The 15,679-nt window shown below is 48.0% G+C and overlaps 1 protein-coding gene across 1 annotated transcript in view; it reads right to left on the bottom strand.

Moving 5' to 3' along the window:
* ncoa2 (nuclear receptor coactivator 2) overlaps positions 1-15,679 on the bottom strand; it is a 51,513-nt gene that overhangs the window by 5,325 nt on the left and 30,509 nt on the right. Inside the window, 12 exon segments of the mRNA XM_079291765.1 lie at positions 77-251; positions 414-543; positions 947-1,153; positions 1,499-1,699; positions 1,811-1,927; positions 1,930-2,011; positions 6,888-8,229; positions 8,521-8,668; positions 9,689-9,829; positions 11,084-11,185; positions 13,067-13,249; positions 15,037-15,214. Of these exon segments, the coding sequence (XP_079147891.1) occupies positions 77-251; positions 414-543; positions 947-1,153; positions 1,499-1,699; positions 1,811-1,927; positions 1,930-2,011; positions 6,888-8,229; positions 8,521-8,668; positions 9,689-9,829; positions 11,084-11,185; positions 13,067-13,249; positions 15,037-15,214 (3,006 nt within the window).

Here is a 15,679-nt window from a genome sequence, read left to right as displayed (position 1 = left end):
TGACTAAAATGTAGACCCATAAAAGATAATAACAATAAAAAGTTACTAAAAACAATAACAATGAACGTGATCTCACCTGTTCTACCAGACCGGGGATCCCCAGAGCACGATCGATCTCCTCCAGGCCGTCAAAATCCTTTAGTGCAGTGTACAGCTGGGACATCAGGGCCCCCTCGTCTACTCCACTGCCTTCACCAGAGCCGTGTCCCGTACTGCACAGCAATTCATCCTGTTGCACAGAGTGCACCGGCCTGGGCAGAGAGGAGACGGTACTTAATACAGCTACAGGAACAATCTAACGACAACAAAGTGGTCTGATAACAAGAGAAATGCTCCTCTTGAGAAGTGAGGCCAGTGAGATGTTTCGACATTGTTAAAAACATGCCATGGTAATTTGCAGAGGAGCATCTCACCTGGTCTGGTTAACGAAAGCCGTCTGGTCGATGGGCATCATGCTGTCTGGCCAGGGGGCTGTCTGGTTGGGTGGAGCCTGTTGTTGGGTGAAATGGTGGCTGACCATACCAACATCCATATCAGCTTGGGCTGAAGAGGAGGACGAAAACAGATTAGGGCAGGATAGTCGGCAGTAGACGGTCAATTCGACAACTTTGGTTCTCATGAGGAAAACATCTGGCAACTTAGATGATGGTCAATATTCTTAAACGCAGAATAACCAGCACACAGCGTCAGGTTAGGCATTAGGTTCATCTCTGGAGTGCTGTACTATGGTTAGCCACTGGGTGGCAACCTTTAACAATCAACAGCAACAATAGAATGTGGGTGAGTTGAGGTCTTCTCCTTTCGTATTCTCAGGGAGACAGAGATGAAGAGATGGGGGCTTTATCGTCACGGGTCAATGTGGAATCTACTCTATAATGTCGTACCGTCATCTAGTTTCTGCTTTTTAAACTTCATGTAACGTTTTTGGGGCACACTGGGCTCTCACCACCGGCAATCATCGGGGACTGGAGCATTGGTCGGGGCCCCGGCTGGCTGTTGGGCCTCATGGGGGCACCGTTCGGCCCCATCCTGCCTTGCATGGGACCTTGCTGCCCAGGGCCGGGCGCTCCCAGAGGAGGCGCAGAGGTTGAACCCGCCCAGCCCTCCTGCTGCTGCTGCATGCCTGGCCGTGGACCCCCTGCAGCCATCAGTCCTAGAGGAGCAAACAACACAACGGAGACGAGAAACGATGAGAAACGCTCCAGGACATCGTGTCCCCACGATGCAATGGTGTAGCACAAGGTGGAAAGACGTCTACTGGGGGATGTTTGAGGACTGCTAATATGTGGGAGTGACAGAAAGTCAGCCAGTGTGGGTGAAGAAATATTTCCTGTCAAAGGAAGTGAGTCACTGTGCCATGACATGATATGTCACAGGCTGACAGCGACACAGAGGTAGAGGGTAAAAAAGGTCTTTCCTCAGGATTCTAAAAGCAGTGGTGTTGACAAAATCATTCAAAAGGCACCGTGACCGAAAAAAACATCACTGTCACACCCACCTGTGCTGACCATACCGGCCTGGTTGGCCATCATGCCGTGACTTCCCACCATGCCTTGCTGCTGCTGCATCAGAGTGTAGGGGCTGGTGGCCCTTATGGGGTACTGTAATGAGGGCTGCTGGGGGGACACGTTCATGTCCAGGGACACGCTCCTCACAGGCAGACCCCTGCCCGGCTGGCCTGGTCGGACTGCCGCAAAGTCTGAAGGCAAGGAATGGGAAAAGTCAAGAACAAAATAGTACAAACTGTTTCATCTATTTAGAAGGATTTTGTGAACACTGTGAAGTGTGTGTGTGTGTGTGTGAGACTCACTCGTTGGGCCCATGCCAGTCCCGATGCCCCGGTGTTGCTGCTGCTGCGCCGCCACGCCAGGATTGGTCTCGGACATCTGCAGGATGTCATTGATGATGTTCTGTTTGTCCATGGACTGGGCAGCGAAACGGGCCGCGGCTCGCAGAAGAGCTGCGGCTGAGCATTCTGCAGGTCGTTCAGGATGTCGTCCAGCTCCGACGACTGGAGGGAGCACGGAGAGAGAAAAGGGGGAGCGTGTGAAAACAAGACACGGATTAAAACCACTGAGGGCCCACATTTAGAAACCAATTGCTGCTTCACCTGCAGACTCAAACAACAACAAAAAAACATACACTACAACACGTGAGGAGCCTTTTATCGTTGAGATGGGAACGGCAGACTTGGCCTTGTTTATAACAGAGCAGGAACCTCGGGATAAAGCGGACCACTTTCCATCAAATCTAGGCGACACTTCACTTTGACTTATCTTATCAGACACACACTACTCCTCAGCTCAACAGCTGGTGTCCTCAAAAAGCACAACTGTGTCAGACCCCCCCCCCCCCTTACTGTAAACAGCTGGACTGAGCCGGCCCAACACAGCTCAAGGCTGCATTTTTACACAGCTGGGCTTTGGACAATCTGGCCCTGTTTTTTTGTTTAGTTTTTCACACAACTCTCTTAAACAAAGACAAGGCCACGCCGGGGTCTGCTTTCTCACTTGCGGAACTGACGAAATTGCGATAAATCTTTTGTTTTACAACACTGGCACTGTCTCCTCTGTATATCTCTTTCCATCTGTGACACACAACAAAACAGGAACGCCGAAATAATGCAGTCCGATACAATCACCAATCTGGCACAATTTCACCCTTAAGTGGAACATTAGTAACTTCACAAATGGCAACAGTGATTGCAGCATTAGTGCATTGAATTCGGTTTTACATACAGAGAAAAAAGATGGCGGTCAGAGCCGAACAGAAACATCAGCGTAGGTGATCATATTGCTTCTTAAGAGAGGCCTGAGGGACTTTAGGTAAATAAGTCGCACTGGCTGGAACCGGCCACAAGAGTGCAGTACGCGAGGATTCACTGACGAGTCCTCATCGTGACATACTGTACAGCAGGAAAACAAGCACACCAGCCAGTGTTCCAACGGTGTACGCTGCTGTTCCAGACAATGACTGGTATCTGTTCGGCATGTACATGATAATACAGATTACAGGGCTGGCCACAAATGCCTGATAGAAAGGATATCTTACGTGGCCAAGGACTTAAGACGGCATATGCTGTATTGTAAGATGTAGGAGAGCTTGAGAGAGTAGCACAGTGAGGGGTGGGGGGATAGTGGTGGGGGAGAGAACCCTAATGAGGTCAGGAATGATGTAATGCTCCTGTATGCTCTCAGCTTGCTCTTTCCTCCTCCTCTTCAATTCTCTCTCCTCCCACTTTCGGTGCTCTCGTCTCCTCCAGTTGCTTTTACCCTTAATGGGTCCCATTTCTATCAATCCCGGTTACTCTCTTCTTCTTTTCAACGCATGCATGGCCATGCATGTCCTTCTCTTCTGCATCTCTCGGGCTGCTCCACTATATTTGGTGAAAACTGCAGGGATTCGTAAGGCCAAGCGACCCCCTCCGCAGATCATTATTTAAGTTCCTGACATCAGAAAGGTACTCGCGGCGGGAGAGCAGCTAAGGACACACACACTGAATTACAAAATGCTGTTTGTTTGAAACCCTGTTTTCACTTCAGAGATTATCACCGAGCACACAAACGAGCATTGTTAACTACTCGAGAAAATGAGCGAGAGAAACTAACACTTTATTTGGTCCTCTTTGATTGTTGTCAACAATTATCAGTAACTCTCATGTAACAGGCCCACTTCCATGTACTTTAACAAGGCCTCTTAGCCTTCGAGTACGTTTCTTTGTACAAAGGGGACTCGCTGCGAGCTTAAGAACAGCAGAGGCTGACTCTCTCTCACATCAGGGTGGCGATGTGGCTCTGCCAAACGTGTATTCTTACAGTTACACTTAAATTGTAATGACGCGATACAACTTCCTGATCACGACTTCACGCACAGCATGGGCCCCGGTCGGGACATGGTGCCTCTCTGACCTGGCCCATGCCATTTCATAGCAACGGGAACCGAAAAATCAGGGTGGGTAAAGCAGAACTGCCACTGCCAAGTAAGGCAAAAAGGAAAAGTCATTTCATTCCAGAATCAGGCCGTTTGAAAGAGCTGAAATGGCGATTTTTAAATAGATTACTGAAATATATGAAGGTTGACTGCCCTGTTAGGAGTGTTACCACTGAATACTTGTTCCTTCTTTGTTCCTGGTATTCATAAAGAGACGAATCGCATTACATAATTTGCAACTACTTATTTCTGCGTGGTATTTCGGGGTGTTGAACGAGAAAAAGTAAAATCGAAAAGAGAAGTTAAACTGAGCAGATATCCGTATGTTGCAACACACTGCATGATTAGGTTTTATTGTGGGACTGGGAATAATCATCAGATTTTTAATGGTCACATATTACATATAATAAATACATATAATACACCCAGTATAGCATGCTCTCATTTTTCCCCGATGACGGCGGCGGTTGTTCAGGTAATGATCATATTGAAATACTCTCTTATCCTTTGGAAGACTACTGGCTCACCAGCTCTTGACATTGAAAGTACTGAAGCACCTGTGTGATGTCGGATACAGTACGTTTGACCGTGAGCGAGCACCGAGAACCAATGGAGATGAAATGATTGGCATGCAGTTTGACATTATATCATCTCTTATAGAATAAAAAGTATTCACAGCCAGAAGAAACGACTGAAGGACCATTAAATCAGACGATCAGACTGTGCTGCGTGAGATTAAATCAGTCATCTATTTTCTTTACCCACTCACTTATATTCAGGGTCACTGAGGAGCTGTACTTTATATGACCGAGATACTGAGTTGAGCAATAATTTCACATGGCAAAGCCCACAGTGAACAGATTCTATGACATTACTGATGATAGGTTGCTAAATTTAGCTAATTTTGGGTTAGATTAAAGAGAAAAAGGAACGTAATTATTAATATGCATTACAATAAGTATACTACTGTTGTGGAGACAGGTTTCGGGTCAGTAGACACTATTTACAATAATCACAGGAACACACACAGATAATCCTGCGTCCCATCGGGCCATGGGGCTAAATGACCATACCTATAGCTCCTCCAGCCATTAGCTGAGCCGCTGCTACGGAGCTCTGCTCTGATTTCTCATTTAGCTCTGCTCCAGCCATCAATAATTCAGCCCTCAAACAATCATGAGGAGGAGAGAGGAGGGAGGGAGGAGGGGGAGGGCGAGGGAGGGGGGAGGCAGCGAGAAAGCAGTGGGTGAGGTTAGTGGAGAGAAGGATGAGTGGACTTTCTAACTAGTACAGTCAGCTTTCACACATGGCCGAGCAGCAGTTCACTAGGAAGGAGCAGAAACCCACTCGCGCACACATGTCACGGCTCGAATGAAGTCGTTGAGCAAAACGCTAAAGACTTTAATCATCGTCTTACTGCGAAACCCCAGATTTCACTTGTACCATCGTCACAAGGCAGAAATTACAACCAATTTAGTCGTAGCACACTGGCCCCTTCTAGAAAACAAAGGCTCAGCATCAAGACGCACATATTAAAACCTCTATTTCTATGTCCCTCTTTTGTTTCTGGTACATTGCTCGTTCTACAAACACACCACTCCCTCTCCCCTCTATCTCCATGGTAGCAGAGAGGACATGCAGGAGCATATGGCTCATCATTTTTACTCTGCCTGCCGAGGCTGGGCTCTCCTGGGGGTATCTACACCTCTCTCATCTCTCCTTCTTTGTTCAGTTCGGCAGCTCTTACCCATCCATCCAATCACCCTTTCCTCCTCTTCATACGTACCAAAGAGGACAAGCACATTCTGTACATACAACAACTACCGCGCGTAGCTAAGCTCGACAGTCTGTACCACTGCCCCTCTGTCCGCACGGGGGGAAAAAAACACTGTTTCAATAGAAATGAGGCACAAAGCACAAACAAGGTCGGGGACAATAAGAAAGCAAAGCCCCTATAACACCAACACACTGGTCTTTGCACACTTCTCCAGAACAGGTTCATTTCTACAAGAAATTAGACAATTGTTTAATGTTTTTGACATTCAAATGGCATGAATATCACCGGGACTGGTCTAAGAGGAAGGTAACAAGAGAAATAGTGACAGCAAAGAACGTGAAAGAGCGTTCATGTTCTTTTGTGTAATTCTATGTAATTCTGTGGTTTAGCAGTGTGTGATACAACTACATATTGCTCGACGTGTGTCTTGAGTCTGTGCTTAGTAGAGCGCGTCACACACAGGTTTCCTGTATGAAAGGCTGATTCTCACCAAAACACTGGTTTTCTTTCCCGCATGAGAGAATCGGCATTCTGCAACACAGAACTTTTTTTTTTGGAGTTTAACCAGCAACACTCTCCCTTCTTACTCCTTTCCTCCTCTTCTCTCTTTCAGCGCCAGGCCTGACCTGAGTTCGCTGCCAAACCTGCGGATTCTGGCCAAACGCAACCGGGATCAAATGGCTGGAGAACCACAGGGACTCCTTCCAAATGTCACAGTTGTTTGAAGCTGGCGGACAGCTTCCCTCGGCTCGTGCTGCCAACGCATAGGCAGTAAAAAAGGACCAGATGTGTTTATATATACGTGAATGAAAAAAACATGCCATGACAAGACTGTACCTCTGAATGGGACTGTATGTGTGTCACAAACGCTGTCTGTCTGACCGCTACACTGCCAGCCCGTTTGTGTGTTTAGCTGTAGCATCCTGTGTGGACATGGGACTCGGAGGAGTCAACATCTGCTCCCTAACCCAGATTAATGCTCAGACAGAGAGGCGAGGCAAGTGGAGCAGCACAGGGCAGAAGAACTTTTCGTTTTTTCGCAATGGGCTAAAGAGAAGGAGGTTACGATCATTCAGCTTTAAGGGGCGGCTCTAGTTCTTTCAGCATTATAAAAATAAAAAGTGAAGCAATAAACAAGTAAGACACACAAGGAGGAGCTTTTTTTTCAGTAGAAACTAACCTGTTCAGCCCGGTCGTATCCCGTGTCTTGTTTCTCCGTCTTGACAAGAGGGTGTTTTCCCCCTTCGACCTTCACCTCCCCGGGCTCTAGCTTCGGTACCTTGTCCTTCAGTCCAGTGTCGTCCTTATCCAGTAGGTAGCGTAGCAGGGCGTTGTCCTTCTTCTTCGGGCTCAGGGGCTCCTGCTTAAGACCAATGTCTATCCCAGAAGCTGGGCCACCAGCGCCCTGGGTTTGGTCTTGGCCCGGCTCTTTGCCTGTGGCCTCTGCAGTGAGTTTGGCCAGGTCGACTGGAGATGTACTGTTCTGCAGCAGTTGGTGGAGGATCTTATGTTTTTCCTTCAGGGATGTTGCATGAGTGTTCCCTCCAGTGAGGCCACCCCGGACCCCGGTCCCTGCCTGGTCCTTACCCTCACCTCCAGGGGACAGGGGTGTCTCCAGGGGCTCTGGCTTGGTGGTGAGCAGTTGCAGTAGCTTGGTGTGGCCCTTGTTGTCATGAAGACGATTGTGAGCGTCGTGGCCCTCGGGGGGCCCTTCCCTCTCCTCCTTGGGCTCGGCTAGGTTGCTCTCTGTCTGGCCCTGACCAACCTCTGTGTGAGGTCCAAATGAGTCTCCGGTAACACCACCAGTACCGCTGCCTCCTCCCAGTTTTGACATCAGATGAGTGTTCACCCCCGACCCCGGTGTGACCCCAGCTGGGGAGCCTATCATTCGGTCAGGAGACCCTAGTGTGTGTGCATGAGGGGCCCCATGCCCGTGTCCTACACCGTGGCACTCACTCAGGGCCTGCAGAGCTGACAGAGAACTACTAGTGTAGCTGTTAGCATGGGTGCTAGCCGTGCTACTACTACCTGCACCTCCAGGCCCTCCACCGCACATCCCCACCGGGGAGGGTGAGTGCATGCCTCCTGCTACACGAGGGCTGCCTGCCCCCCCAGGACTACCCCGGTGCCTGGGAGACAGCATAGAGTTCTGTTGAGGTGGATGGGGTCCACCTGCTGGGATGGGGCTGGCGCGAGAAGGGCTGTTCATCCTCCAGTTGGGGCCCTGCTGTGGCGGCTGCATGCCCCCAGTGTGGTTATGCGGCGGGGGGCAGCCAAAACGGTAGCCCTGCATATGACCCCCCATGGCTGCCGGTTCTCTGGGACCAGCAGGGCCTGGCGAGGAAAAAGGCGTGCTGTTGCTGCTGATGGTAGTGTCTTGGCCCTGGGGCCCTGAGCCTGGCAGACTGCCGGGGGTTGGAGGAGTCATGGAGGGAGTGGAGGAATTCATAGGTTTGGGAGCCATCCCTGTGGCCTGACTGCCAGGACCCATGTCCTGGCCCATTCCACATACTGTCTGCTCTCTGGAGGTTAAAAACAGACACACAGGTAATACAGTTGATTCGTTCAACAGTTTTCATTACCAAGAATGTTCTGTAGACATTCTAAAATAGAGAAAATTGGGGTTTATCCCGAGTAAGTTTTTCGAAAAGGGCCACGAATGTACACATTGGAGCTTGCATCACATCCACACAGAATACATGAAACCATCAGGTCGTGCTGCAGGGCATCGACAGGCTAAAACACGTAAAGAGGTTCATGCCGCAGGTTTGTCTCTCTCTCTTCCTGACACAGGTGTCGGTAGCGAGACATACCTCTGGAGAATGTGCAGGGACATGTAGAGCTGGGGTTCGTTGGTGGCGGGCGAGCGCACCAGTTTACTCTTGGTGTGGGCCGACACGATGGTTCCGTCAGAGAGGGAGAACCGGTAGATGGGGCTGAATGCCTGGCCGTGGCGGAGCACTGAGGACACATACGCAGTTATATCAGCAGATGCACAAAACAGTTCTTCCTCAGATATCATTTGTATACAAAATCATGAACTAAATCGATCCGTGATCCGTACGTGTGAACCGCGGATTATTACACAGTTTAATGTTCACCATCAGTGTCAAATAAAGTTTTACTGACGATCTTTATCGGAATTTATACTTTTCTAGTCACCGATCTCTGATAATGCCACATTGTAAACAACAAATCCGTGTTGAAATTGCCAGAGGGGGAGCTAGTTAACGGTAAGATCGGCGCTCACGGTTTACGAACAAAGGTTCCATTCGGTTACACGATGATGCGTTCAGGCTCTGTTCAGTGAAAATGAGTATTGGGCGAAGGTAAATTATAACGTGATCATAATGCGCTCACGTGTAATCTCGTAAAATGTAGCGTCGGTGAAATCCAGTTGTTTGAAGGAGATGAGAGGGAATTATGACAAGATTTGTTTTTTATCCATAAAAATACAATCGTTTATTTCCTAATCGTTTGAATTGTGTGTTTTTATGAAAAAGAAAAAAAACACCATAGATGACTATAACTAAAAGTAGAAGTATAATTTAGAATTGTTGATGGTTTACTGACTTCAGAGCAGTTGAAAGGATTTGTTAGACGGTTGCAAAGGGATCTGTATCTGCCAACATGGATCATCAATGATCGTCGGCAAAAAAACAAAACGTGATCTGAAAAAGTTTTATTTGCTCCTTTTTTCTTTTGTGCCGTTCTAATCCGTGATACGATCCGAACCGTAAGTTGTATGATGCGTTGCACCGCTATTTCTCTGGGTTGCCTATTCCGTATTGTTTAGGTGCGGTTTTCAGTTTGCGTTTGTAACAGCAATAAAATGATGAACCATTAGCTTTGGTTAGAAACGACTCGTGGTTCGCCCCGTGATCAAATCACCATTTGATACGAATGCAGTGGTCCGACAGCAGCAGTACCTATCAAAAGCCATTCATTGAAGGAGATATTCTTTGCAGTGAGAGGCATTACCTTCCTGCTGATGCCTCTTAGCAAAAGACATCTCCCCGTCGTTCTGCAGGTGGAACCTCTGGATGCAGCGCCTCACCAGATCCTCCCAGCCCGGCTTCATGGACGCCCGCAGCAGACTGGTATCCAGGGACGTTATCTTACCTAAACACAGAGGACCGGATTAGAGAGGCCTTAGTCAGTCATGGAAATAATGATTTTTATACACTTATAAGCTGAGCTGATGGGGATTCAATGTCTCTCTCAAACATAAACATGTAGAGCAGCTGGTTGACCACAGTATGCGCTTCACTTGGCCACTTTGCTGCACAACAGCTCTGTGGTTTGATGTTGATTGAATAAATACGGAGCATTTACTCTATTTACATTTTAAAGACAACTTGTCTGTGCTAGCGAGGCACTGGAATCAGCTGAAGACAAAGTCCCGGCTACGACAGATTAGATTAGTATTTGTACACACTGTATGCTCGCCCATTTAGACACAACAGGTAGACGGAGTCATCCTACTCGTCACAGTTCTGCTCAACTATCTTTAGAACGCTACAAACACAACCATGCTACGTGTGTAAACACAAATACTCACAACAGGTGTCCCTCACCGGTTTTCAATTTAAATGGAGGTAGCGATGCATTTAAAATGGGCCGACAAGCAGACTGCTGCTCAAATGACATCCATAGGGACTGACTAAACACTTGTAATACAAACATTCATAACGGTAGCCTTCGACAGCACAACACCATATCACACAAGTTCTCATTTTCAAAAGCACTGGGAGTGAAACATCTTGTTTAATCGTATTTTATCCAGAATTGAGCATCCTCAACAAACAGGCTAACAAATGTGGGCATGCATACAAGCCTACAATAGTCTGGGTGGGGAACTACAGTCAATTATTATATGTCAGCAAGTAACTATGCGTGTGTGTGTGTGTGTGTGTGTGTGCGCGTGTGTGTGCCACACACAAATGGTACAAAAAGCACATCAAAGACCAGGTGACACACAGACAACCGTCTGCATCCATGCACTGGTGTTCAGACAAGTACTTTACTTCCCAGAGTGCAGACGGAGGCGGCAGGCCTGTTCAACTAAAGCCTTCTCCTAAGGGCCTCAACCAAGGATATAATAATCTTTAAATGCCTAAACTGTAGTGTGAGGGGATTTATGAGCTGGTGACATGGGATGAGGGTGTGCTGAGCATGTGCCAGTGTAAAGGCACTATGTACTTTTTGTTATGTTTGCAACGCAGGGCAAAGCTTTATTCTACCGAATTGGTAATGGGGGAATATGGGCTTTTACTGAACAGTGTATTTCTGCGGACTGAGAAAAATGAACCTAGTTTGCTGTGAATGCTCTTCACTGTGTTAGTTCGTAGTGTACGGTGTGACTGGTTGGAGTACCTTGCAGGTCTTGGCGTGTGGTGAAGCTCTCGTGCGTGGGATGCATGGGTCTTTCCTTCATTGGCACCCTGCGAGCCACACAGATCAGGCACGACTGAAAGTCTAAAAAGAGAGAGAGAGGAAGAGAGGAAAGGAGAACGGAGGGAAAGTGTGGAGGGAAGATGATGTCGAGGACGTAACAAGATGACAGGCCAGAGACAGAGGGGATGAGGGGGGATCGGGAAGGGGAGGAGAGGGGAGGATGGGGGTGTAAATGATCGAAACAGACAGGGAAAGAAAATGAAAATCATGTTATTCCCAAGCAGTATAATTAATACAGTTATTAATGCGCATGGGGATCAGGGCTCCGCTCCTTTCATGAGGAGCAGCTATCGCTGGCAAGGGAAATGATGAAGTGTGACCTTTGAAGGTGTGTGTGTGTGTGTTTGTGAGTGCTTGCATGTGTGTGAGTGTACGTTCGTGCGCATGTGTCTCCGGCTGGTCTCACCTACAGTGCCATCTCACACTGATGACACCTCCCCTGGCCCAAAGTTAAAAGATTGCCATTGCTCAATCATGGCAGTTGCCTCCAACACACACGCCACCAAGTCCAGGACTGGGGTGACCCCAAAAGGTCTGCCATCTAACTTTCCTGTGCCAGTAATACCCCCCCCCCCCCCCCCACCCATCACCCCATCCCACACATGTTTCTGGCAAAGAAATGCATGCCAGGGCCGACACACACACATTCCTCATTTTGACTTAAACAGAACCTCTTGGGTGGTCCGGCCCTTAGATCTGTGAATCTCTCTCAATTCTCTTCCTTTCCCTCTCCTTCCTTCCTTTGTCTCTGTCTATGGCTGGACAGATTCCTGCAACTGCAGCCACTGATCCCGCCTTGCTGCTCACACACACACACACACACAACTCTGGCCTGGGTCCTTGTCAGTCTATTTGCTAAAGTATGGCTGGCAAGCAGCTGGTGCACAAAGGGAGCCAGAGAGGGGTTAAGGCAGGTTTAGACTTGGAGGGAAACGTTTGCATTTTCACTTATTGTTTTAAGTCACCACTGAGTGATAGTTTGGCAGGAGGATGTTATGGTTGCTCATCAAAGCCACTGAGGATTTAGGTAGGTTTATGTAAAATATTGGAATTGTGAGGAGGGCTTTACGTATCGATGCTTTAAACGGTGCTGGAAGTTTTTGGATGAAGGCCATTCACTTGTGAAGGAAATGTACTCAAACTACAGGATCTCAAGTTCCAGTCTAAAGGCATGAAACCCATTGGAAGGCCCAGTGACCTCTCACTCACTGTAAGGAGCACAGAGCCAACATACAATGTAAATCACTTCCCAGTGAAAGGCGAGCAGATGTTTACGCTTGTGGCCACTGGAAACACAGCATCTCTGCTCACAGATGCTCCAAAACATGTTCTCAACATGACGTCTTGATGCTGGATGTTGAGAATTGTCTGAAGGTTCAAAAGACCGGTTTACTACTGATGCAATAAAAGCTACACCCTTTCCTCGGAGTCATTTGCCTGGCTTTGTGAGGGATGTACATGAATTATAGATAGGCTTTAATGACAGCTGCCCGGCCTCTCGCCTCCCTTGTGTCACTTAACTTTGCATGGATGTAAGTCGAGTGGCACCAGAACTGCTCCTCGTCGGTTGCTTATACAGCTTTTCACATACAATGCGGCTAATGCATGTTGTAAATGGGTGCAACGTGGATTCATATTTATAACCTGTCCAATCATATTTTCCGATTGACTATCCTATTCTTAAATTGCAAAAAGTGTCTTAAAAGTCTATTACTCTCAATACTAAATGTTCAAAAATGTGACTGCCACTGTACATATCACAGGAATTGAGGCCATTTCAACAGATCCCAAAACCATGCTGGTCAGAGGTTGTCTTTTAGGGTCACTAGCTTTGTGTCGAATGGTGCTCTATCTATCTATCCACTCCCCCCCCCCACACAGTCTCCCACTCTCGCTCCATACCGTCTCCTTCCTCCTTGATGGACTTGGGCTCCGAAACGGCGAAACACTGCATGGACTCATATTTCTGCTGCTGAGGCTCGTGCAGCTCGTCCTGGCTGTCGCCGTGGGGATTGACCAGCATCCGGCAGTTGAAAGTGTGACTGTTCCTCCTCGGACTCTCGCTGGACCACGGGACGCCATTCACTGCAGGGGGGGAGCAAGAAGGGGCGAGGAGGGGAGGAGATTTACAATGTGGCCGACCTCCTGGACATATTTGATTAATTTTCTTTTTACTGCGGTCAAAAGTGAACAACAAAACGGGGAGCGGCGGCGAGAGAGGCCACCACGCTGCAAGTGGCAAGACGTAATGAGAGCAAGGCAGAGAGAATGAAGGCGGAGAAAGTGTAAAAAAAGGAGAGAGAGAGAGAGAGAGAGAGACAGAGAGAGAGAGAGAGGGAGCGAGAGAGAGAGACAGAGAGAGACAGAGAGATAGAGAGAGAGACAGAGAGAGAGAGAGAGAGAGAGAGAGAGAGAGAGAGAGAGACAGAGACAGAGAGACAGAGACAGAGAGACAGAGAGAGAGAGAGCAGTTGCTGGGTAGAGATCAGTCGTAATGAGCAGTTGGAACCCTGAGCCCTGTGCCATCCATCCACAGCAAGGCCTCCATATACATGTCCTCTAAAACATCATTGCCAATCTTTCTTCTTCTATCCAACACTTACACAGGCGTGAGCAAACACGCATATGTACACACGTGTGCAAGCAGACGCGCACTTACGTACACACACACACATGCGCGTAAAAAAAAGATAAAGAGACATGTACAGTCACGCACACAACTCATTGAACTCGAGCAAACTCCCATCACACTCCATCTGGTTTGTGATCTCATTCGGTGCATTGATAATCTCCCCAGTATCTGGGACACAGCCCGCTGATCATTTCCAGGGTACTCCGGTCTGTGCTGCTCTTCCACCCAGATGGCTGGGCACTCAGACCTCAATCCCGAGCACCGGGAGAGGAAGGCGAGAAGGGACTTAAGAGCGAGCTCCTGATGGGGTGCGCTGACATACATTGCAATCACCTCTTACGTAGATTGTGGAGACGGAACGGAGGTAGGTATGAAAGGAGAGAGAGAGAGAGAGAGAGGAGACGGGGAAAAGAACAGGGCAAAAGTGGAGAGAGAGAGAGAGAAGAAAAAGGCGTACAAAAATAAATGGCCTGCTTTCATGAGATGAGCAATGCTAGTGCAGAGACAATGCTTTTCAGGGAGGCTAGGAGAGAGGAGAGCGAGAACATATAGACGGGAACTTGGTAAGGGTGAGAATAACATGCAGAGTGAAGCGACGGGGATGGAAGGGCATGAGATGAGATATAGGAAAGGAGGGATGCTGCTGACAGGGGAGAGACGCCGGAAAAAGAAGTTAATTAGCTGAAAAGGGAGGGAGTAAAAGAGAGGAGCGAGAGCAAATGTCTGGGCTGAGCATCGGCAAAGGAGAAAATGAAGAGCCTATTGGTTGAATGCGCAGTGCCAACCCTGTATATAAAGCTTACATAACACCTTGTGTTATTCAGGCGTCCCACATCCTCTGCGTAGCAGTTTAGCAGTAAACATTTTAGCGTTTTAAATAAACCGACATCACGATAAAACAGCCACCGCCAACTGTCTGAACGGAGAAAAAAAAAAGAGAGGCGATGATGGTACAAGACAAGAGGAAGCACACCATGTAAGAAGCAAGAGATGAGGTCAGGGTGTGAACAAGAGGGTACGAGCACAGGTGGGAGTGATGCAACACAGAGGACATACGGCGTCCGGGAACAGAGAGCGAGAGAGAGAGAGAGAGAGGGAGGGAGAGAGAGAGAGAGAGAGAGGGAGAGAGAGAGACGTGGAACACAAGTGACACGGCGAGACACAGAGTGACAGGTAAAAAGAAAACAGAGAGACAGAGAGCGAAGCAAAGGCTGGCAGGGAAAATAAGCTGGAGGCTAACCGAGGGATTTGGGCAGCAGGTTCTTGATGAACTCGGCATGATCCCCGACGTGCAGCACGCTGTAGACACTGGTGTTCATTAGCTCCTCCTGGTTGTAGCGCAGGTACTGGGTCACATTTTCAGACACGAACACAATGTTGCCCTCCATGTTCACCACAAAGAAGAAGCCGTCCAGGGCCTGGAAGAGAGAAGGAGAGGAAAAGTAAGAGACAAGTTCAGAGCAGGCAAGTTTGTTTATTTGAATTTGGGTTTTTGAGTAAAACTGTGTTTGACAACTTGTATTTCCCAGTAATACTGGCTGGTAGGTTATTAAAAGCCCTATCCTCCCTCATGCATTTCTCCACTCATCGTATATTGGGATAGTTTTACTGTTCTAGCTCTCGCATCCAGCACCACAAGCTAAATTTGGATTTACAAAGGATTTCGTACAAAGCCCAAATTCCAGACGTTCTTCTGTTGTATGTGTACCTTTGGCCGACGGTGGTCAAAAGAAACACCTTCTAAAAATGGAGGGAAAACTTTTCCAGGAAGTGTTTTGATAATTCACTGGTAATTCTGATATCGAGTTGTGTAAATATGCGGCACATCTACGTTGTGTTAAAAAAACGAGGCAATTGGTGCACTGTGTGCTGGGTACATCAGT

Source organism: Melanostigma gelatinosum (genome assembly GCF_949748355.1).
Source record: "Melanostigma gelatinosum genome assembly, chromosome: 20".
Classification (NCBI taxonomy): Eukaryota; Metazoa; Chordata; class Actinopteri; order Perciformes; family Zoarcidae; genus Melanostigma; species Melanostigma gelatinosum.
The sequence above is the reverse complement of the archived record's forward strand: the minus strand, read 5'-3'. Positions and strand labels throughout refer to the sequence as shown.